Below are 21,680 nucleotides of genomic sequence, written 5' to 3'. Positions count from 1 at the left end.
ACAGCTGATGTGTCCATCAGCATGGGCGATACTCAGAAATACTCACAACTATCAAATTGCTCAGATCCCTCAAACACAGAATCTCACTCTGTTGCCCAGGCTGGTGTGCAGTGGCGCTATCTTGGCTCACTGTAAATTCCGTCTCCCGGATTCGAGTGATTCTCCTGCCTGAGCCTCCCAAGTAGCTGGGATTACAGGCATGCACCACCGTGCCCAGCTTTTTTTTTTTTTTTTTTTTTTTTTTTTTTGTATTTTTAGTAGAGACGGGGTTTTGAGATGGAGTCTCACTCTGTCACCCAGGCTGGAGTGCAGTGGTGTGATCTCAGCTCACTGCAACCACCACCTCCTGGGTTCAAGCGATTCTCTTGCCTTCCGAGTAGCTGGGATTACAGGCATTCGCAACCACACCTAGCTAGTTTTTGTATTTTTCGTAGAGATTGGGTTTTGCCATGTTGGCCAGGCTGGTCTCAAACCCCTGACCTCAGGTGATGTGCCTACCTCGGCCTCACAAAGCGCTAGGATAACAGGCATGAGATACTGCGCCCGGCCACAAAGTTGATAAGTTCTAAGCAGAGACTGGAAGAGGAAGAAAACACTTAGTGCATTGTTCGGCAAAGAAATACTTTAGAGATAATGAAGTATTTATATTAAACATAATCTCCCCTTTTTCTACATCTCTGGGTCATAATGTCGAACAGCTGCTGTTTCTCTGTCACACGGTGATGACGTTTTCATAAATGGCGGAGGTTTATTTGCTACCTTCATCTCGTAGTGGGACATAGGAAGTCATGGAGGAGGGGTGTTTTGGCCAAACAGAACATGGAGCGATGATTCCTGGGCCTAAAGGGAAACAGACCACGCTGGGGCGCTATCAGGAAACTTCACATGCATTGACTGGATAAGCAAGAAATAGAGAAGTGCCTCTCCTCTATCCAATATTCCAGAGCCTTAGCCATAGGTCACCATACCTCACACAGGGCCAAAGAATCTTGTAATACACGGATTAGTCAACATTTGTATGCAGACAGATCCCTGTAAAAAATATTCTCCAGAGCCCTGTACCCCCATTGTACCCCTGTTGGGTGGTCAGGCCGCCTAGAGTTGAGATCAGGCTCACTGCCTTGATGTCAGGAGGTGGAGGAGGAGAACGCCCTGGAACCATTGGGTTCTTTCCCTACCTCCCTTTCATACTTGTTCCTCACTGCCTCTAGGGCTAACAGCAGGCCTAAGCTCTAGCTTGCCAAGTGCCTTTGGCCATTTCCTCACTTGATCCTTATTTTAAATTTGTACAATTTCATATCTCTATAAAGCAGACATTTGAATGACAACCTGAAAGTGATTTCAGTTCAGTCTAGTCTTCTTAATGGAAATTCCTTGTGACTCTACATTTTACTTATTTGACCCCAAATCCTTTTTTTCTTTGTCTTTTCTTGTTCTTTCTTTTTCCCAGTATCTCTCAGAAGTAGCATTTCAAAGATTCAGGAGGCCGGGTGTGGTGGCTCATGCCTGTAAGCCCAGCACTTTGGGAGGCCGAGGTGGGTGGATCATGAGGTCAGGAGTTCAAGACCATCCTGGCCAACATGGTGAAACCCTGTCTCTACTAAAAATACAAAAATTAGCCAGGCATGGTGGCAGGCGCCTGTAATCCCAGCTACTCAGGAGGCTGAGCAGGAGAATTGCTTGAACCTGGGAGGCAGAGGTTGCAGTGAGCCGAGATTGTGTCACTGCACTCTACCCTGGGCAACAGAGTGAGACTCCGTCTCAAAAAAAAAAAAAAAAAGATTCAGGAAACCTGTGTCAGGAATCACTAACTCAGAATGAAGTCCTCAAATCCCAGCTGAGTTCCTCTACAGCCTATTAGGACTCAGTTCAGACTTGTTCTTTCAATTCCAGCCTCCCTTGACCATTGGCTTTTCTAATGCTTTGGCATATATGTAGCCTTAATTAAACACTTCCGAAGGTGTTCTCCAGCTCTCAGGGGCGCAAGACTTGTCAGCTCAGCAACATTCTTTTATGTTTTGTTTTTTTTGTTGTTGTTTTTGAGATGGAGTCTCGCTCTGTCGCCCAGGCTAGATGGAGCGCAGTGGTGTGATCTTGGCTCACTGCAACCTCTGCCTCCCAGGTTCAAGCGATTCTTCTGCCTCAGCCTCCTGAGTAGCTGGGATTACAGGTGCACCACCACACCCAACTAATTTTTGTATTTTAGTGGAGACGGGGGTTTCACCATGTTGGCCAGGCTAGTCTCAGTCTCCTGACCTCATGATCCACCTGCCTCAGCCTCTCATTCTTACTTCCATTAAGGCAGGGATCACTTTGTCCTGCATTCAGATTGTCAGTAAGTATCAGTTAATTGATTAATCCTATGAGGCTTCTGCACTTGAAAATTTAAAAACTTGATGAATGCATCTGTATAATCATTGCTTGTTGCTCCAGTTGTTTCTAAGTTTTTCACTGTGCTGAGTCCAATTTCATCATCATCCAATTGAAGCAGTGAAGTTGGCCTGTGATCCAGCTGTGGAGGCAGTTTTAATATTGCAGCCAGAGGTCCCCAAGACTTGAATCTTGGCTTTTTACAGCATCACAGTACCATATGACAATGGAAAGTGTGATGCTGACATTTACCACTCATTTGGGGATTTCACCTTACACTGCCCTTCCTTCCTGTTATTTACCTGTTATTTATCTTTCATATGTTTTCACCCCTTCAGTCCTTTGTCTCCTTTTCTTAATTAAATGGTAGATTTCTTGAAGCAATGCTATGAATCCAGCACAAAGCCCTGCACTAAGTAGGTCTTCAGCAAAGGGTGGTGAATAGAGATGTACTTCACAGTATCCAGATTTAAAAGGCAGAGCTAAACCAAAATTTTTTTTCCCTAAAAACAGCAGGCATCCACAGTCAGTAACGTTTATTTCTGTTGAAGCCTCAGGTTTTAAAAGGCAAAACTAAACCAAATTTCCCCCTCAGCACATCAGGCGTGAGTTCCATTGAAGTTTATTTCTGTGCGCAGGGCCTCCTGCTTGTGCCCGGCACCCCACGCATCCTGAGCCACGCATGGGTTAGAGAGATGTAGGTCACCGCTCACAGCAGAAGTAGAAAAATGAGTTAGTGGGCTGGCTTAATCAAGAAATAAAACCCTTTTGAGAAGCGGAGGTGGGAGGGTCACTTGAGGCTAGGAGTTTGAAACCAGCCTGGGCAATATAGTGAGACCCTACCTCTACAAAAAATTTTTCAAATTAGTTGGGCATGGCAGCATGTGCCTGTAGTCCCAGCTACTCGGGAAGCTGAGGCAGGAGGATCGCTTGAGATCGGCAGTTTGAGGGTTCAGTGAGCTGTGATTGTGCCATTGCACTCCAGCCTGGGCTACAGAGCAAGACACTGTCTCAAAATAATAATAATAATAATAATAATAATAAAAAGAAGAAATACAACCTTAAGAAGCCACTAATGAGGAGTACTCTCAGCACTATTATCTGGAAAAACAATAAACAACATTTTATGCTACTGTTGTTCAGGAAAAGGAGCCTCACCCCTACGGGAACATTGTCCTTGACTGCTGAAGGCCTCACATTCCGAGAGCTTGTCCCTGTCTGGTTGCACCTGGTAGCAACCTATCCCATTGAACCACTGTCAGACCCTCTGGAGGGTCTAATATGGGTGATCCATAACACAAGGGGGATTTACGTTTAGCCCCTCACAGAAGGTCACTTACAACTTGGCACATCTGGTGCACTGATAAAGAGGGGATTGATTTGCAAGGCAGGGGCAGCCCACGCAGGACTTTGCAGACTTTTCAGGTGACGGATCAAAGAATATGCGCCCTCCCCGCCCCCGCCCCCAAATTACCCACTTTATTGTAAGCATTACTTTGAGCTGAAGGTAACTGAAAAAAGGCAGAAACAGAAAGAGCTCTCTATCCTCCCCCTTTCTCCTAAAAGCAAGGCATACATTTGTAAAACAGTCCCCAGGCCTCTCTCCACCAGGAAGGACCAAAGGTAATTACCGGTGACAACCGGAGACAGCGCCCTCATCTACCATTAGCTTCCCCATATATTTGCATTCCTATAATTTGACACTCCCAGGAATCTGAAGACCTTTTCCTTTGTCTTGCCACGTCACTACAAATTTATTATTCTTTGTTGAGATGCTATATACACCTGAATTCTAGCCACCCTTTGAGTCACCCACCTCTGAGTGCTGCATGTAAGCAAAATGCATGCATTATATACTTCCTTGTTTTTCACTCACTAATCTGTCTTTTCTTAGTCTAATTTGACTGCACCTAAGATGGATAGAGAGAAAAACCTATTTTTCCCCTCTCCTCCACAGAGAGGTCTGACAAGAGGAGGGGAGGAGCACTGTTTCTGACTCAGACACCAGCCTGGGCGCAACCCCTTGGACTCCTCCATGTGAGTGGAGAGAAAGTGTTTCTCTGGCATTAAACCTTTGTTTAACGCAAACAGACCAGAAAATAAAATCTTACACTCAAAATCTCAGCCAAATAGTAATACTTGGAAGTTACTCTGAAAATATCTTTATCTGTATTTAAGACTTTGCTCAGACTGGGTGCAGTAGCTCACACCTGTAATCCTAGCACTTTCGGAGGCCAAGGCCATCAGATAGCTTGAGCCCAGGAGTTCGAGACCAGCCTGGGCAACATGGCAAAACCTCGTCTCTACAAAAAATACAAAAATGAACTGGGCATGATGACATGCACCTGTAGTCTAAGCTACTCTGGAGGCTGAGGCGAAAGGATCACCTGAGCCCAGAGAGGTCGAGGCTGCACTGAGCCGAGATTGTGCCATTGCACTCCAGCCTGGGCGACAGAGTGAGGCCCTGTCTCAAACCCCCCCAACCCCCAAAAAAACACAGGCTGGGCGCAGTGGCTCACACCTGTAATCCCAGCACTCTGGGAGGCCAAGGTGGGTGGATCATGAGGTCAGGAGTTCGAGACCAGCCTGGCCAATATGGTGAAACTCCATCTCTACTAAAAATACAAAAATTAGCCCAGTGTGGTGGCACGCACCTGAAGTCCCAGCTACTTGGGAGGCTGAGGCAGGAGAATCGCTTGAACCCAGGAGGGGGAGGTTGCAGTGAGCCGAGATCTTACCATTGCACTCTAGCCTGGGCAACAGAGCGAGACTCTGTCTCAAAACAAACAAACAAACAAAAAAATAACAAAAAAAACACTTTGCTGAATTCACACTGTATTTAATCTGATCACATTTTAGGGTACAGTATAAATTCAGTGGGCTAAATGGTGGTCTCCCAAAAGATATATCCACATCCTATCCCTAAGAACCTGTGGATGTGACTTTATTGGGAAAAGGGTCTTTGCAGACATGATTAAGGATCTTGAGACAAGATAATCCTGGATTATCTGCATGGGTCCTAAATCCAATGAAGAATGTCTTTTTTTTGTTTTTTTTGGTTTTTTTTTTGTTTTTTTTTTTTGAGACGGAGTCTCGCTCTGTCGCCCAGGTTGGAGCACAGTGGTGCAATCTCGGCTCACTGAAAGCTCAGCCTCCTGGGTTCACACCATTCTCCTGCCTCAGCCTCCCGAGTAGCTGAGACTACAAGCGCCCGCCACCATGCCTGGCTAATTTTTTTTTTTTTTTTGTATTTTTAGTAGTGACGGGGGTTTCACCATGTTAGCCAGGATGGTCTCGATCTCCCGACCTCGTGATCCGCCCACATCGGCCTCCCAAAGTGCTGGGATTATAGGCGTGAGCCATCACACCCGGCCGAAGGATGTCTTTTTAAGCGATGGAAGCAGCCAGGCACGGTGGCTCATGCCTGTAATCCCAACACTTTGGGAGGCCAAGGCGGGTGGATCACCTGAGGTCAGGAGTACGAGACCTGCCTGGCCAACACGGTGAAACCCTGTCTTTACTAAAAATACAAAAATTAGCTGGATGTGGTGGTGGGTACCTGTAATCTCAGCTACTCGGGAGGCTGAGGCAGGAGAATCGCTTGAACCCAGGGGACAGAGTTTGCAGTGAGCCAAGATCATGCCACTGCTCTCAAGCCTGGGTGACAGAGTGAGACTCCATCTCAAAAAATATAAATAAATAAGTTACTTACTTACTTAATTAATTAATTAAGAGATAGAAGCAGCCAGGCATGGTGGCTCATGCCTATAATCCCAGCACTTTCGGAGGCCGAGGTGGGAGGATCACTTGAGCCCAGGAGTTTGAGGCCAGCCTGGGCAACACAGTGAGACCCCATCTCTATTCAATATAAAATTTAAAGAGAGAGAAAGAGACAAAAGAGAAGACACAGATACAGAGGAGAAGGCCATGCAAAGATGGAGACAGAGATTGTAGTGATGATGCCACAGGGGACCTCTGGGCCACCAGAAGCTGGAAGAGAAGAGGAAGGATCTCCCCTAGAGCTTTCAGAGGAAGTGCAGCTCGCTGACACCTTGATTTCAGACTTCCAGCCTCCAGAACTGTGAGACAATATACTTCTATTTTGTTTTTGTGTGTGTGTGGTTTTGTTGTTGTTGTTGTTCAGGTTTCTTTGAGATGGAATCTTGCTCTGTCACCCCAGCTGGAATGCAGTGGCGCGATCTCGGCTCAATGCAACCTCCTCCTCCTGGGTTCAAGCGATTCTCCTGCCTCAGCCTCCTGAGTAGCTGGGATTACAGGTGCCTGCCACCACACCTGGCTAATTTTTGTATTTTTACTAGAGACAGGGCTGCTCTTGAACTCCTGACCTCAGGTGATCCACCCGCCTCAGCCTCCCAAAGTGCTAGGATTACAGGCGTGAGCTTGCTTCTTTCTTCTCTTCTGGTGAGTATTTGCTATTGAAGACAGTTAACTTTAAGTCACCATTCTTGGTCCAGCCAGGGAAAATCAAGCCTAGGACTCCAGCGGTTTCTTTCTCTCTTTTTGGGAGGAAGGACTTCTACTCCAGTGGAACATTACCTAGTGGGATGCGGGGGTGGCAGGGGGTGTTAGCGAGAGTTTTCAGAGTTTTATCTAGGATTCTTCTTTTCCCCAAGTGCATATACATATATATACACTTTCTTTTTTTTTTAAGACAGGATCTTGCTCTGTCACCCAGGCTGGAGTACAGTGGTGCAATCCCAGCTCACTGCAGCCTCCACCTCCATGGCTCAAGCAATCCTCCTACCTCAGCCTCCTGAGTAGCTGGGATTACAGGTGCGTGTCACCACGCCAGGCTAAATTTTGTATTTTTTGTAGAGACGGGGTCTCACTGTGTTGCCCAGGCTTGTCTTGAACTCCTGGATTCAAGGAACCCTCCACCTCGGCCTCCCAAAGTGCTGGAATTACAAGCGTGAGCCACTGTACCAAGACCCAAGTGCTCTTAAAAGGATAAAAGCCATGTCCGTCGGTCTCTGGGTGGGACTTTCTAATTCATGTTACTAACAGATGAGCAAATGATGTGCTCTAAAATGCGACAGGTTCGAGGCTGCACCTGTAATTGCACCACTGCACTCCAGCCTGGATGACAGTGAGACCCTGTCTCTAAAAAAAAATACATTAGCCGAGCCCGGGCGCAGTGGCTCACGCCTGTAATCCCAGCACTTTGGGAGGCAGAGGTGGGTGGATCACAAGGTTAGGAGATCGAAACCATCCTGGCTAACACGGTGAAACCCCGTCTCTACTGAAAAATACAAAAAATTAGCTGGGCGTGGTGGTGGGCGCCTGTAGTCCCAGCTACTCGGGAGGCTGAGGCAGGAGAATGGCGTGAACCCGGGAGGCGGAGCTTACAGTGAGCCGAGATCATGCCACTGCACTCCAGCCTGGGCGACAGAGTGAGACTCTGTCTCAAAAATAAATAAATAAATAAAAATAAAATAAATAAATAAATAAATTAGCCGAGGCGGGCAGATCATGAGGTCAGGAGTTCAAGACCAGCCTGACCAAAATGGTCAAACCCTATCTCTACAACAAATACAAAAATTAGCTGGGCATGGTGGTGGGCACCTGTCATCCCAGCTGTTCAGGAGGCTGAGGCAGGAGAATCACCTGAACCCGGGAAGCAGAGGTTGCAGTGAGCCAAGATCACGCCATTGCACTCTAGCCTGGGGGACAGAGTGAGACTCCGTCTCAAAAAAATAAAATAATAAAATAATAAAATAAAATAAAATAAAATAAAATAAAATAAAATAAAGGCCAGGCACAGTGGCTCATACCTGTAATTCCAGCACCTTGGGAGGCTGAGGCAGGTGGGTCACTTGGGACCAGGAGTTCAAGACCAGCCTGGGCAACATAGTGGAATCCTGTCTCTACAATAAATAAATAAATAAATAAATAAATAAATAAATAAATAAAATAATATGCAAAGGAAGGAATAGTTGGTGCAAGGGGAGAAGACCAGGATCCTGGATCCGACACTTACTGTGTAACCTTGAATAAGGTTAGTTAAGAATCTTGAGACTCAATTTCCTCATCTGCAGAATGGACAATAGTAACCTCATGTACTGACTTTATCTGTGTGTGTGTCTACTTCCCTGTTAACCTTGCGCCCTTGAGGGTGGGCTGTGCCTGCTTCTACTGTCCCCCAGCCTGGCCCACAGAAGGGAGCTGACCGTGTGGCCCTGCAGGGCCACTTTGAGGAATGACTCCTCATGCTTATGAACCCCTTGGCCTCATCACCACCTTGGTTCTCTCAAAAGACTTGTCCTAAAGGCCCTGTTTTGCCTTCTACCACTCTCTTTTACCCTCAACGTGCCTTTGTGGCCCATTTTTGCAGGATGGAGATAATAGAGAAAGGAGAAGGATGAAGAGAGGGAAAAAGGTTGAGATGATCGTGTTAACACTCCAGGTACAAATTTTTATGCAGAAGAAAGTTGTTTCTTCATTAGAAGGTAGAACTTCTACAAATATGGAAATTCAACATAATTTTTTCGGTTCAAATTCTACTGAAAGACTTTTTACTTTTCTTTACGATGGCCGCCGCTTTAAGAGAAAGTGTCCGGACATGAATCATGCCGGGTCAAATGTGTTCCCTAATGAAGAGGCCGCTGCACAACAGAAACCCCGACCTTCAACCTCACTCACGTTGTAATGAATACCCTCTCTACTTTAGGAAAAACAAGAGTAGCAGGTATTAGCGCAGGCCGAAATAAGCTAATAGACCTTGCTTGTCATGGCGAGCACCCAACACTCTTTGAATTAGGTGTGTTTGGATTTGTACCCAGGTCTCTGGAATGAGCTGCTTGGCTGAGCCTCAGCCTCCAACGAAGCCCATTCAGCTGTGTCCTGGCAACCTCCTGATGTCCCAGGGCTTGCTACAGAGAATTCAATGTCTACAGCATCTCCAGTGTGTCATTATTTAAGCTTCACTTATTTGTACAGGGAGAAATATATCAGGCCGTAAGTCATCTGTAGCTGTCACATCTTTTCTGTAAGGCTAAAATGTTTCCAGATGCTGACAATTTTTAAGATGATTCCCTCAGATCGATAAAGCAAGGGGATGATCTTTCTCTGTAGAAAAACTATCTAAATCATTCACTGAAGGCTTTGCTATTTCCCACCTTTTACCTCTTTGGTAAGAAAGCTGAATTCTTTGTGTAGTGAAGGCAGTGAAGTAGGAATGTGGATGTCTTCTGTCTAGCACCCACCCGAAGGGACAGATCCTCTCCCCAGGCCTTCTCACCTAATGGATGGAGGTATTCCCCATGCTCTGCTGGCTCACCATGCTCTTACATTTGCCTGTCATCATTTTTCATAGAAAATAAAAGGATTGGCCAGGTAGGGTGGCTCACGCCTGTAATCCCAGCACTTTGGGAGGCCAAGGCGGGCGGATCACTTGAGGTCAGGAGTTCGAGACCAGCCTGGCCAACATGGTGAAACCCCATCTCTACTAAAAATACAAAAATTGGCTGGGCGTGGTGGCACATGCCTATAATCCTAGCTACTTGGGAGGCTGAGGCAGGAGAGAATCGCTTGAACCTGGGAGGCAGAGGTTGCGGTGAGCCGAGATCGCACCACTGCACTCCAGCCTGGGCGATAGAGTGAGACTCATTCTCAAAAAAAAAAAAAAGAAAAGAAAAGGAAAAAAAAGAAAAGGACTTATTTCTGTACATGTTTCTGACTTTTTTTTTCTGGCGGGGTATGTAGTGTACATTTCTGGTTGTAATAAGCAATGTTATTTCTTATATGCCCATCTCTGTTTTAAAGTCCCCTGATACCTCCAGCTTGGGCGAATAGATACCTAATTGCATACTTTTTATTTCAAATAACATTGGCACCTGTTCCAGGTAGCATTCGCTATACTCCTACTAGGGAAAAGTAAAGAACAGTGAAACTGACAGTAACTCTTGGAGCACAATCCTACAGGAAAATGCTTACCAAAACAAAATCTTTGCAATAATCATTTTTCTTTATGGGGAAAAAAAATTAGATAAGGACAACACTGTCTAAATATTTATTTGATGATTTGAAAGGCATTTCCGTTGTTTCAGGACTTGGTGAGGCATAGCCACATTCCTTATCCTAGACAAAGCCACCTCCAAGTAACCAAGGCCAGCATCTGGACTCAGCCACTGGTTACTGAGTTCACCAGGGTAGAGGCTATCCCCAGGGAAAGAGACCATGCTGGGGCCCAGGGTGTAAGCTATGTTTCCAGAGAAAGTTGCAGCAACATCCCCACCCCAGCTGCCCTTCTGCCGAGGGACTTGCCCCTCCTCCACCAAGAGGTGGAATGGACTTCCCTCCCTTTGCATTGGGCTGGCCCAAGACAGGCTTTGACCAAGAGCACGCAGCAGGAGTCCCTCAGTGTGGCTACCAAGACTGGGCCGGGGGCAGCCTGCAGCTCCTCATCCTCCCTCTGCCTCCTTCACCGTTGTCCACTCCTCCCTAGTACAAGCATGGCCCTAAGCACCACACAGAGACAAGGTTCCCTGAGAAAGAGACCACTTGGAATAAGAGAGATGTCTGTCCAGCCTTCAACTGCTTTAGCCATCCTGCCTGGGCCAGCCCCAGGGGTCCCCGCCCCCAGCCCATCTGCCAACTGACATCACCTGCAGCAAAACTAACCTGGCTGAGCCCTGCCCAACTCTGGACCTACAGAAGTTTGCACATATGAAATGATGGTTGTCATCTTAAACTACTAAGTCCCCGGGCCATTTGTCATTCAATGAAAGGCCCAAGTGACAGGATATAGTCAGGGGTCCCAGCAGCTTGGCAGTAAATGCTGTCAGGGAAACCAGCACAGCAGAAAATGAAGCCTGGGTGGCTGGCCACAATGCCACACCCGCATATCACAAGCTACCACAGCCCCGATTCCAGCGGGCTCCAGGGCAGTGCCATCGGCGCCAGGAGAGAGGGTGTATGGAGCATGCTTGACATAAGTGACTCCATCTTAGAAAAAGACTCCATCTTACATTTCGGAAGGCACCACACCAACAGGGACCAGAGGTTCACCTAATTAATAAAGATGGCACCCAACCAGACCAGGACATAAACAGGCACACTCTTTTACCATCAGTCCTCACCAGAGGACTCTGTGGTCATAAAACATGCAGAACGTCATGAGCTCAAAATGGCCGTCTTAACAGACACTGTCTTGCTGTCACTGGTGATCGGTGCCCAGCATCTGCCACTGAAGGCTCGGCCTGCATCAAAAACTCTTTCTTGCAAGATGTTGATGAGTGCCCGGACCAGCTGAGGACACTGTCCATGTTGCTCTCCTTGGACTGGTTTGTGAACCTCTCTTCCTATCCCCTCTACTCTTTTTTTTTTTTTTTGAAACGGAGTTTCTCTCTGTCACCCAGGCTGAAGTGCAGTGGTGAAATCTTGGCTCACTGCAACCTCTGCCTCCCAGATTCAAGTGATTCTCATGCCTCGGCCTCCCAAGTAGCTGGGACTACAGACTTGGACCGCCACATCCGGCTAATTTTTGTATTTTTAGTAGAGACAGGGTTTCACCATATTGGCCAGGCTGGTCTCAAACTCCGGGCCTCAAGTGATCTACCCACCTCAGCCTCGCATAGTGTTGGGATTACAGGCGTGAGCCATCGTGCCTGGCCTCCCCTTTACTCTTGATGTTAAATGTTGTTTTGTTTGATGTGGAATGTTTAATCTGTAATATTTATATATTGATTAAGTATACTCTAATGTATGGTTTGCAGTATTGACTGACCTGTGGAGGGGTTTCAGCCTGTGTGCCCAAGGCTCTGACTACTGAGTAAATGGGATGTACTAAGGAGAATTGCCTCTGTGGGAACTTCATGTAGTTCATGGCTTTTATAACTGAAATAGCATCAATAAAAGTCCAGCCTTGTGGAAAGACACCAACGTGCATGGATCTGGTTATGTCTGACCTTGTGCTACTCATGACAGACGTGGACAGGATCATATGCGGTAGGGCCTCAGCCACACAGGCTGGTTTCTAAAACAGGCAGCGATTTAGAACACTGAATCTCTGAGGTCGCAGATTCAATTTTTTTTTATTTTTTTTTTTGAGACGGATTTTCACTCTTGTTGCTCAGGCTGGAGTGCAATGGTGCAATCTTGGCTCACCACAACCTCCGCCTCCTGGGTTCAAGCAATTCTTCTGCCTCAGCCTCCCGAGTAGCTGGGATTACAGGCATGGGCCACCACGCCCGGCTAATTTTGTTTTTTTTCGTTTGTTTTTGTTTTTGTTTTTTTTGAGACAGAGTCTCACTCTGTCACCCAGGCTGGAGTTGCAGTGGTGCAATCTCAGCTCACTGCAAGCTCCGCCTCCCGGGTTCATGCCATTCTCCTGCCTCGGCCTCCTGAGTAGCTGGGACTACAGGCACCAGCCACCACACCCCGCTAATTTTTTTTTTTTTTTTTTTGTATTTTTAGTAGAGACAGGGTTTCACCGTGTTAGCCAGGATGGTCTCGATCTCCTGACCTCGTGATCCACCCGCCTTGGCCCCCGCAAACTGCTGGGATTACAGGCGTGAGCCAACTTTGGTATTTTTAGTAGAGACGGGATTTCTCCATGTTGGTCAGGCTGGTCTCAAACTCCTGACCTCAGGTGATCGGTCTGCCTCGGCCTCCCAAAGTGCTGGGATTACAGGCGTGAGCCACCGTGCCAGGCCCACAGATTCAATTTTACAGAGTTGGAGGAAAGGCGTTTACAGATTCTGCATAGGGCCAGAATGTGTCTTTGCAACTAAATCATGGATGTACGTGTTTGCAGTTGGATCAAATGCCCCAAACAATTCAATATGTTAAATGTTTACATCAGAACACTTGTATCAGAATCTTTCTGTTTCTGCACTTAGCTCTGTAGTTTCTTTGGACCTTTGTGTCTGGTTTGTCATAGGCTAGGAGCCTCCCATAGGTTCCAGCAACAGCACACAAGTGAAGGAATGGGACAGGTGTAAAAAAAACCCACTAATAGAATGAGGACAATGCTGATGATGACATCTGCAGAGGGAAGACGACAGACCATTTCCGCAACACTGAACCCAGAGTGAAGAACGTTGCTGGAGGAAATAGCAGAGGAAACCACAACTCAGAGGAAGCCACAGCTAGACAAGCAGCTACTGGTGGGATGGGATGATGGAGGGTGGGGCCATGGAAGAAACTGCTGTGCTCTGTAGAGTCTGGGATGGGGCCAGGGCTCCACAGTTAGAGGCAGGAGAGTCCAGTAGGGCTGAAAATCAAGCAGGATTGAAGACCTGTGTGTAGAACAGTCAACACCCCCATCCCCACCCCACCCCATGCACAGAACTGTGAGGACATCCAGCCAGGTAATGACTCCAGGCAAAGAATCATGTGCACAGTCTGGAGGGACTTGAGCAGCTGGTGTGCATGACCAGAGTAAAGGCCTCCCCACAAAGGGCGATCTAAAGGCAGCAGTCCCTGTTCATGTCCCGGAGTTTCTGTTAGCTTTTATAGTCCCTCATTCTCAAATATAAAAGCTTAACAGAGGCTCGCTGCAGAATTAGAGAAAACTTGTGGTATGAAAGAAAGCAATGAGGATTCCAAAAGAGAGAGAAAGACAAAGATAGAAGTTTAACCTCAAAGAACACAGAGAGAATTCAGAGAACATAAGAACATAAAACAGGCCTGGCATGGTGGTTCAGGCCTGTCATCCCAGTACTTTGGGAGGACAAGGCGGGCAGATCACGAGTTCAGGAGATTGAGACCAGCCTGGCCAACGTGGTGAAACCCTGTCTTTACTAAAAATACAAAAATTAGCTGGGCATGGTGGCAGACGCCTGTAATCCCAGCTACTCAGGAGGCTGAGGCAGGAGAATCGCTTGAACCCATGAGGCGGAGGTTGCAGTGAGACGCCGTCTCACAAAGAAAAAAGAACATAAAACAAAGAACATGAAAGAACAGAACTTCTTTGATCAGCATCCCCAGAGAGATTTTAGAAAATATTCCATCCATAAAACAATAAAACAAGAACATGACACAATGAAAAATAAGCCCTGTGAGAAGAACCACAGTAAAAGCCTCTGGAAATTAAAATTATGGTTCACAAAATGTAAAATAATAAATATGGGTGGACAATAATGTTTAGGAAGTCACAGAGAATAAAGAGAACAGGAAACAGAAAATAGGCCAGAAACAATAAGAGATATAGATGATTAATACAGAGGTACAACACCAACCTAGTAGGAATTCCAGAAAGAGGAAAAGAAGGAAAGAAGAGGCTGGGCATGGTGGCTGACGCCTGTAATCCCAACACTTTGGGAGGCCGAGGATGGCAGATCACGAGGTCAGGAGTTCACGACCAGCCTGGCCAACACGGTGAAACCCCGTCTCTACTGAAAATACAAAAATTCTTTCTGCGCTACCCACAGAGGGGTCCATACGGCGTTGTTCTGGATTCCCATTGTAACTTCAAGGAAAACTTTCACAATGTGCGGAGCCCTTGATGTCCTGCAAATGAAGAAGGATGTCCTTAAGTTCCTTGCAGCAGGAACCCACTTAGGTGGCACCAATCTTGACTTCCAGATGAAACAGTACATCTATAAAAGGAAAAGTTATGGCACCTACATCATAAATCTGAAGAGGACCTGGGAGAAGCTTCTGCTGGCAGCTCATGCCATTGTTGCCATTGAATACCCTGCTGATGTCAGTGTCATATTCTCCAGGAATACTGGCCAGAGGGCCGTGCTGAAGTTTGCTGCTGCCACTGGAGCCACTCCAATTGCTGGCCGCTTCACTCCTGCAACCTTCACTAACCAGATCCAGGCAACCTTCCGGGAGCCACGGCTTCTTGTGTTTACCGACCCCAGGGCTGACCACCAGCCTCTCACGGAGGCATCTTATGTTAACCTACCTGCCATCGCTCTGTGTAACACAGATTCTCCTCTGCACTATGTGGACATTGCCATCCCATGCAACAACAAGGGAGCTCCCTCAGTGGGTCAGATATGGTGGATGCCAGCTCGGGAAGTTCTGCACATGCGTGGCACCATTTCCTATGAACACCCGTGGGAGGTCATGCCTGATCTCTACTTCTACAGAGATCCTGAAGAGATTGAAAAAGAAGAGCAGGCTGCTGCTGAAAAGGCTGTGACCAAGGAGGAATTTCAGGGTGAATGGACTGCTCTAGCTCCTGAGTTCACTGCTACTCAGCCTGAGATTGCAGACTGGTTTGAAGGTATGCAGGTGCCCTCTGTGCCTATTCTCAGTTCCCTACTAAAGACTGGAGTGCTCAGCCTGCCACGGAAGACTAGTCTGCAGCTCCCACTGCTCAGGCCACTGAATGGGTAGCAGCAACCACTGACTGGTCTTAAGCACTTCTTGCACAGGCCCTTAAGCAACATGGAAATAAAGTTGATGGAAAATAAACATCAGTTTCCAAAAAAAAAAAAAAAAAAAAAAAAAAGGAAAGAAGAGAGACAGAAAGAAAGAAACAAAACATAAAATGAAGGATAGAAAATTATAAAATAAATAGTCCCGGCTCAGTGGCTCAAGCCTGTAATCCCAGCACTTTGGGAGGCTGAGGCAGGCAGATCACCTGAGGTCGGGAGTTCGAGACCGGAGTGGCCAACATGGTGAAACCCCGTCTCTATTAAAAATACAAAAATTAGCCAAGCCTAGTGGTGCACACCTGTAATCCCAGCTTCTCGGGAGGCTGAGGCAGGAGAATCGCTTGAACCTGGGAGGTGGAGATTGCAGTGAACCGAATTCGTGCCACAGCACTCCAGACTGGATGATAAGAGTAAGACTCTGTCAAAAAAAAAAAAAAAAAAAAGAAAGAAAAGGAAAGAAAAATTAAAAATAAATAATTAACTTTTCTGAAGAAAGCTAATGAAGAAAGACACAATCTTCAGATTGAAAGAGGCATTGGACCAGGCATGGTGGCTCACAACTGTAATCCCAGCTACTTAAGAGACCAAGATGGGAGGATCACTTGAGGACAGGAGTTTGAGGCCAGCTTGGCCAACATAGCGAATCCCTTGTTTCAAACAAACAAACAAAAAAGAATGAAAGAGGCATTGAGAGTATCAATTACTACAACCACTTTGAAGAACATCTTGATGATAATTCATGGAGCTGACTGTCCCTAGGCTCAGTAATTTTCCTGTCAGGTTCATTCCCTGGGGGCAGAGCTTACCGACTTGGAGCTCTTCGTGTGCTGTGAGATGAATGCAGACCTGCCGGGCTTAGAGTCTCAGTCCTCAGGATGTCTGAGCAGGGCCAGGAGCAGCTGGAACAGCCAGGGATCGGCCCCTCCTGCTGGGAGCAGCTCCTCCGTCCACTGATTCCTGTGTGCCACACCATGCGGTGCCACGTCCACTGTGCACCGTCATGCGACAAGACTGGGAAGTGCTTCCCTAGAAAGACACTACACTAAGCACATAAGATGTAGGCAATTAATTGCAGCATTGTTTGTGGGAGCAAAATAAATGGGAATAGCCTAAATGTCTACCAGTGGAAAGTGGATTAAACAATAACACGCTGAGAAGCCTTCAGGTCGGTGAACACATGGATGGGTCTGCAGGGCGGTGCCCTGGAGAAAGCATGGAGCCCTCGCCCTCCCCCAGACCTGGCCCTATGTATCTCTTCATCTGACTGTTCCTGAGTTGTATCCTTTATAATAAACCCACAATCTAGTAAATAGACCATTTTCCTAAATTCTGTAAGCCGTTCTAGCAAATTGTCAAGCCCAAGAAGGGGGTCTTAGGAATGCTGGATGTATAGCTTGTTTGTCAGAAATACAGGCAATACTTAGATTTGAAATTGGCAGCGGAAGCTGAGGGTGGGGCAGTCTTGTGGGACACAGCCCTTAACCTGTGGGATTTGATGCTATCTCAGATAGATGTTGTCAGAATTGAGTTAAATTGTAGGACACCCATTTGGTGTCTTCCAAGGACCTGAATTGAATTTGTTGTAGGCAAACAACTCACACATTTGGTCACAGAAGTGTTCTAAAGTTGAGAGAAAAAAGTAGGTTTTTTCCTATACATTTGATGTTAGAGAATGGATTTCTAGGGATTTGCTAGAACAGCCCTGACTCATGGAAACAAGTGGTTTGGAAAGAGAAAGGATGAAAGGATGAGGGATCAGGAACCTTTGATCCCTGGATGGCTACGTGGTCACCCAAGGTATGAAAGTGCAGCTGGCCTGCATTCAGTGACCAAAGGTAAAAGTTACCCATGGAATTTGGAGATGGTATTAGACCCAACTCTTGAGTTGGCCCTTTGGGTACATAAGGAAATGCAAAATAATCAGAAGCATGCTAAACATACAATTCCGAGGGTACTGTGAGAATGTAATAGCTAAAATGAAATTAAAAGAGAGTGCTGGCTTGGACCTTGAGGCTAGACCAAACTCAGATGTGGGTTAGTCCAAGCTTCAGCCACTAGCCTCAAAGCCACCCCCAAAAGAAAAAGTACTTCTGGCTGGGGGCGGTGGCTCACACTTGTAATCCCAGCACTTTGGGAGGCTGAGGCGGGCAGATCACAAGGTCAAGAGATTGAGACCATCATGGCCAACATGGTGAAACCCTGTCTCTACTAAAACTACAAAAATTAGCTGGGTGTGGTGGCGTGCGCCTGTAATCCTGGCTACTTGGGAAGCTGAGGCAGGAGAATCACTTGAACCTGGGAGGCGGAGGTTGCAGTGAGCCGAGATCACGCCACTGCACTCTGGCCTGGCGACAGAGAGAGACCTTGTCTCAAAAAAAAAAAAAGAAAAAGTACTTCCAAGACCTCTGCTCACCAACAAGGTTGTCCATGTGACAGGATGGCAAAACTAAGAAAGGACTACAGCCAGGGGTACGGAGTGAAGGAGTTGTTTCATTCTGTGAATCAGTCCACCAGCTTCCTGAGGAGACTTTACTAAAGTGGATTGTGAGAGTAACTCTTTTAGGGGCAGTATTTTTGGTTTTAAATGCCACAGAGTAGAAGAGCAGTTTAGGCTGATACAGTTCACTATGAAACAATCACCAATGACTACGTGATCCAGACACACAAAGGAAATTCCCTAGGGAACAGCCAGCCTGGTGGACTGAGTAAAGCCACTGAAAGGTCTGTTTACCACCAGACTCCACCTTGATGCTAAGTGGAGCCCTGCAGATGAAGCAGCTGAAATGCTTTGTATGCAAGCCCTGTGGGACTGGCTTTATGATGACTGGAATATTCACCCACTGAATATGCCTGTTACCCAGGTCATGGTAAATGCTGTGGTTAAGGGGGCTCCTTTTGCATGGGTGTAGCATGTGACATTACTTCTGCAGAATCAGAGGACAATCCACAAATCCTTATCAGATAATCTGTCTCAGCTTCCCTGTATAGGTCTTACTGATACCAAGGACATTAAAGTGATTTAATGGCTGGGTGCGGTGGCTCACACCTGTAATCCCAGCACTTTTGGGAGGCTGAGGTGGGAGTTTGAGATCAGCCTGGGCAACACAGTGAAACCCTGTCTCTACCAAAAAAAAAAATACAAAAAATTAGCTGGGTGTGGTGGCATACCCCTGTAGTTGCAACTACTTGGGGTGCTGAGGTGGGAAGATTGAAAGAAAGAAAGAGAGAGAGGGAGGGAGGGAGGGAAGGAAGGAAGGAAGGAAGGAAGGCAGGAAAGAAGGAAGGAAGGAAAGGAAGGAGGGAAGGAAAAAAAGAGAAAGAAAGAGGAAGGAAGGAAGGTGGGGAGACAGAGAAAGAAGAAAGAAAGAAAGAAAGAAAGAAAGAAAGAAAGAAAGAAAGAAAGAAAGAAAGAAAGAAGGAAAGAAAAGAAAATGGAGAGACAGAGGCAAGAGTCAAGAAATTTGTCCCAGCAGGTGGAAGACTTCGGATGAAAAATGGGATGAATGTGACAAACACTGACGGTGCGAAACAAAGGTGTTGATGCAGCACTATCAAAACCAATGGGACCTCCTACTCATACCCTACCTTAAATGGCCCTGTCTTCAGGGCCGGGCGTGGTGGCTCATGGCTGTAATCCCAGCACTTTGGGAGGCCAAGGTGGGTGGATCATCTGAGGTAGGGAGTTCGAGACCAGCCTGACCAACAAGGAGAAACCCCGTCTCTACTAAAAATACAAAATTAGCCAGGCCTGGTGGCGCATGCTTCTAATCCCAGGTACTTGGGAGGCTGAGGCAGGAGAATCATTTGAATCTGGGAGGTGGAGTTGGCAGTGAACCAAGATGGTGCCATTGCACTCCAGCCTGGGCAGCAAGAGTGAAACATCATCTCACACACACACACAAAAGGGCCTTGTCTTTGTTCTGCTCTAAGGGTGTCTACAATGAGTCAAAAATCTGTAAAATATTTGAAGATATTTACTCTGAGGCGAATATGAGTGACCAATGGCCCACGACACAGCCCTTAGGAGACCCTGAGAGCATGTGCCCAAGGTGGTCAAGGCACAACCTAGTTTTACACATTTAAGGGAGACATGAGACATCAATCAAATACATGTAGGATATGCATTGGTTCAGTCTGGAAAGGCAGGACAAGTGGTTGAAAGAGTTAAGTTATTATCTAACGACCTGGAATGAATAGAAAGGAGTGTCTGATAAAGGAATGATAAGGGATTGTAGAGACCAAAGTTGTACCATGCAGATAAAGCCTCCAGGTAGCAGGCTTCAGTGAGAACAGACTGTAAAGGTTACTTATTATACTTAAGATCTGTGTTGATCTTAAATGCTGGTCAGCTTTTCCTGAATCCCAAAAGACGGCAGGGTGAGGGTGTAATGAGGTATGTCCAACCCTCCCTTCCTGTCATGGCCTGAGACAACTTTGGAAAGTCCTTGGCTGAAAGGAAGGGTCCATTCAGATGGTTGGTGGGAGGGGTGGGGAGGCTTAGAATTTTGCTTTTGGTTTACAATCGAATACCACAGACTAGTTAATTTATAAAGAACAAAATTGGCTCACGTCTGTAATCCCAGCACTTTGGGAGGCAGAGGCAGGTGGCACCTGAGGTCAGGAGTTCGAGACCAGCCTGGCCAACGTGGTAGAACCCTGTCTCTACCAAATATACAAAAAATTAGCCAGGCGTGGTGGTGGGCACCTGTAATCCCAGCTACTCGGGAGGCTGAGGCAGGAGAATTGCTTGAACCTGGGAGGTGGAAGTTGCAGTGAGCCGAGATGGCGCCATTGCACTCCAGCCTGGGCAACAAGAGCAAAATTCTGTCTAAAAAAAAACAAAAACAAAAACAAAACAGAACAAAATTGAATTTCCTACAGTTCTGGAGGTTGAGAAGTCCAAGTTCAAGGGGCTGCATCTTGTGAGGGCCTCCTTGCTGCTTCATCCCATGGCAGAAGGTGGAAGAGCAAGAGAGTACCCAGGAGCAAGCAAGGGGAAGCAGGCTGGACTCATTCTTTTATCAGGAGCCCATTCCTGCAATAACAGCATTCATCCATTCATAAAGGCAGAGCCCTCATGACCTAATCACCTCTTATGGGTTCCACCTCCCAACGCTGCTGCATTGAGGATTAAGTTTCCAACACATAAATTTTGGGGAACACATTCACAACATAGCACAGTCAAATCAATAATTTTTATAAAACTCAAGACTGAAACCTATGTGATATTGTTTGGACTTGTGTCCCCGCCCGAATCTCATGCAAATTGTAATCCCCAGTGTGAGAGGAGGGGCCTGGTGGGAGGTGATTGGACTGTTGGGGCAGACATTCCCCCTTGCTATTCTGGTGATAGTGAGTTCTCACGAGATTTGGTTGTCTAAAAGTGTGTAGCACCTCCCCCGTCGTCCGTTTCCTCCTGCTCCAGCCATGTAGGTCATGCCTGCTTCCCTTTCACCTTCTGCCATGATTGTAAGTTTCCTGAGGCCTCCCCAGCCATGCTCACTATACAGCCTGCAGAACCATGAGCCAATTCAACCTCTTTTCTTTATAAATTACCCAGTCTCAGGTAGTTCTTTATAGCAATGCAAGAATGAACTAATACACTATCCAGTCATTCGTTGCACAAATATGGATGAATATGGGTTGAAATACTTTGCTGGAGGGGGAGCATGCCTGATCCATGCCCCATGGAGCTTTGATGCAGGGCCAAGTTTGTGATAGATGACTGGAATGTGAAGTCAAGAGAGCTCTAGGCACCCACCAGGAAGGTCTGGCCCTGCCTGGGCATCAAAAAAGCTGCCTTGATAAAGTGGTGGTTACGTTGAGGTCTAAAGGACTAACAGGGCTAAGAAGGGGAAGAGGAGCAAAAGACCATTCCAGGTGTCCTGAAAGCACTTGCAGCTTTTTTTTTTTTTTTTTTGAGACGGAGTTTCGCTCTTTTTGCCTAGGCTGGAGTGC

At 46.7% G+C, this 21,680-nt stretch overlaps 1 protein-coding gene across 1 annotated transcript; it reads left to right on the top strand.

Annotated features, from left to right (window-relative positions):
- The first annotated feature begins 14,818 nt into the window (after positions 1-14,818).
- Positions 14,819-15,727, top strand: LOC737477 (small ribosomal subunit protein uS2-like). The gene has a single exon (XM_016962307.3). It carries the CDS (start codon positions 14,821-14,823, stop codon positions 15,679-15,681), a length of 861 nt encoding a protein of 286 aa, XP_016817796.1. The 5' UTR covers positions 14,819-14,820; the 3' UTR covers positions 15,682-15,727.
- The last annotated feature ends 5,953 nt before the right edge of the window (positions 15,728-21,680 follow it).

The sequence above is a fragment of the Pan troglodytes genome, chromosome 11, assembly GCF_028858775.2.
Source record: "Pan troglodytes isolate AG18354 chromosome 11, NHGRI_mPanTro3-v2.0_pri, whole genome shotgun sequence".
Classification (NCBI taxonomy): Eukaryota; Metazoa; Chordata; class Mammalia; order Primates; family Hominidae; genus Pan; species Pan troglodytes.
This window is presented reverse-complemented; position numbering and strand designations above follow the sequence as displayed.

Excerpts from the sequence above, each read along its gene's own strand:
- LOC737477 (XM_016962307.3), top strand. The coding sequence starts at position 14,821 with ATGTGCGGAGCCCTTGATGTCCTGCAAATGAAGAAGGATGTCCTTAAG.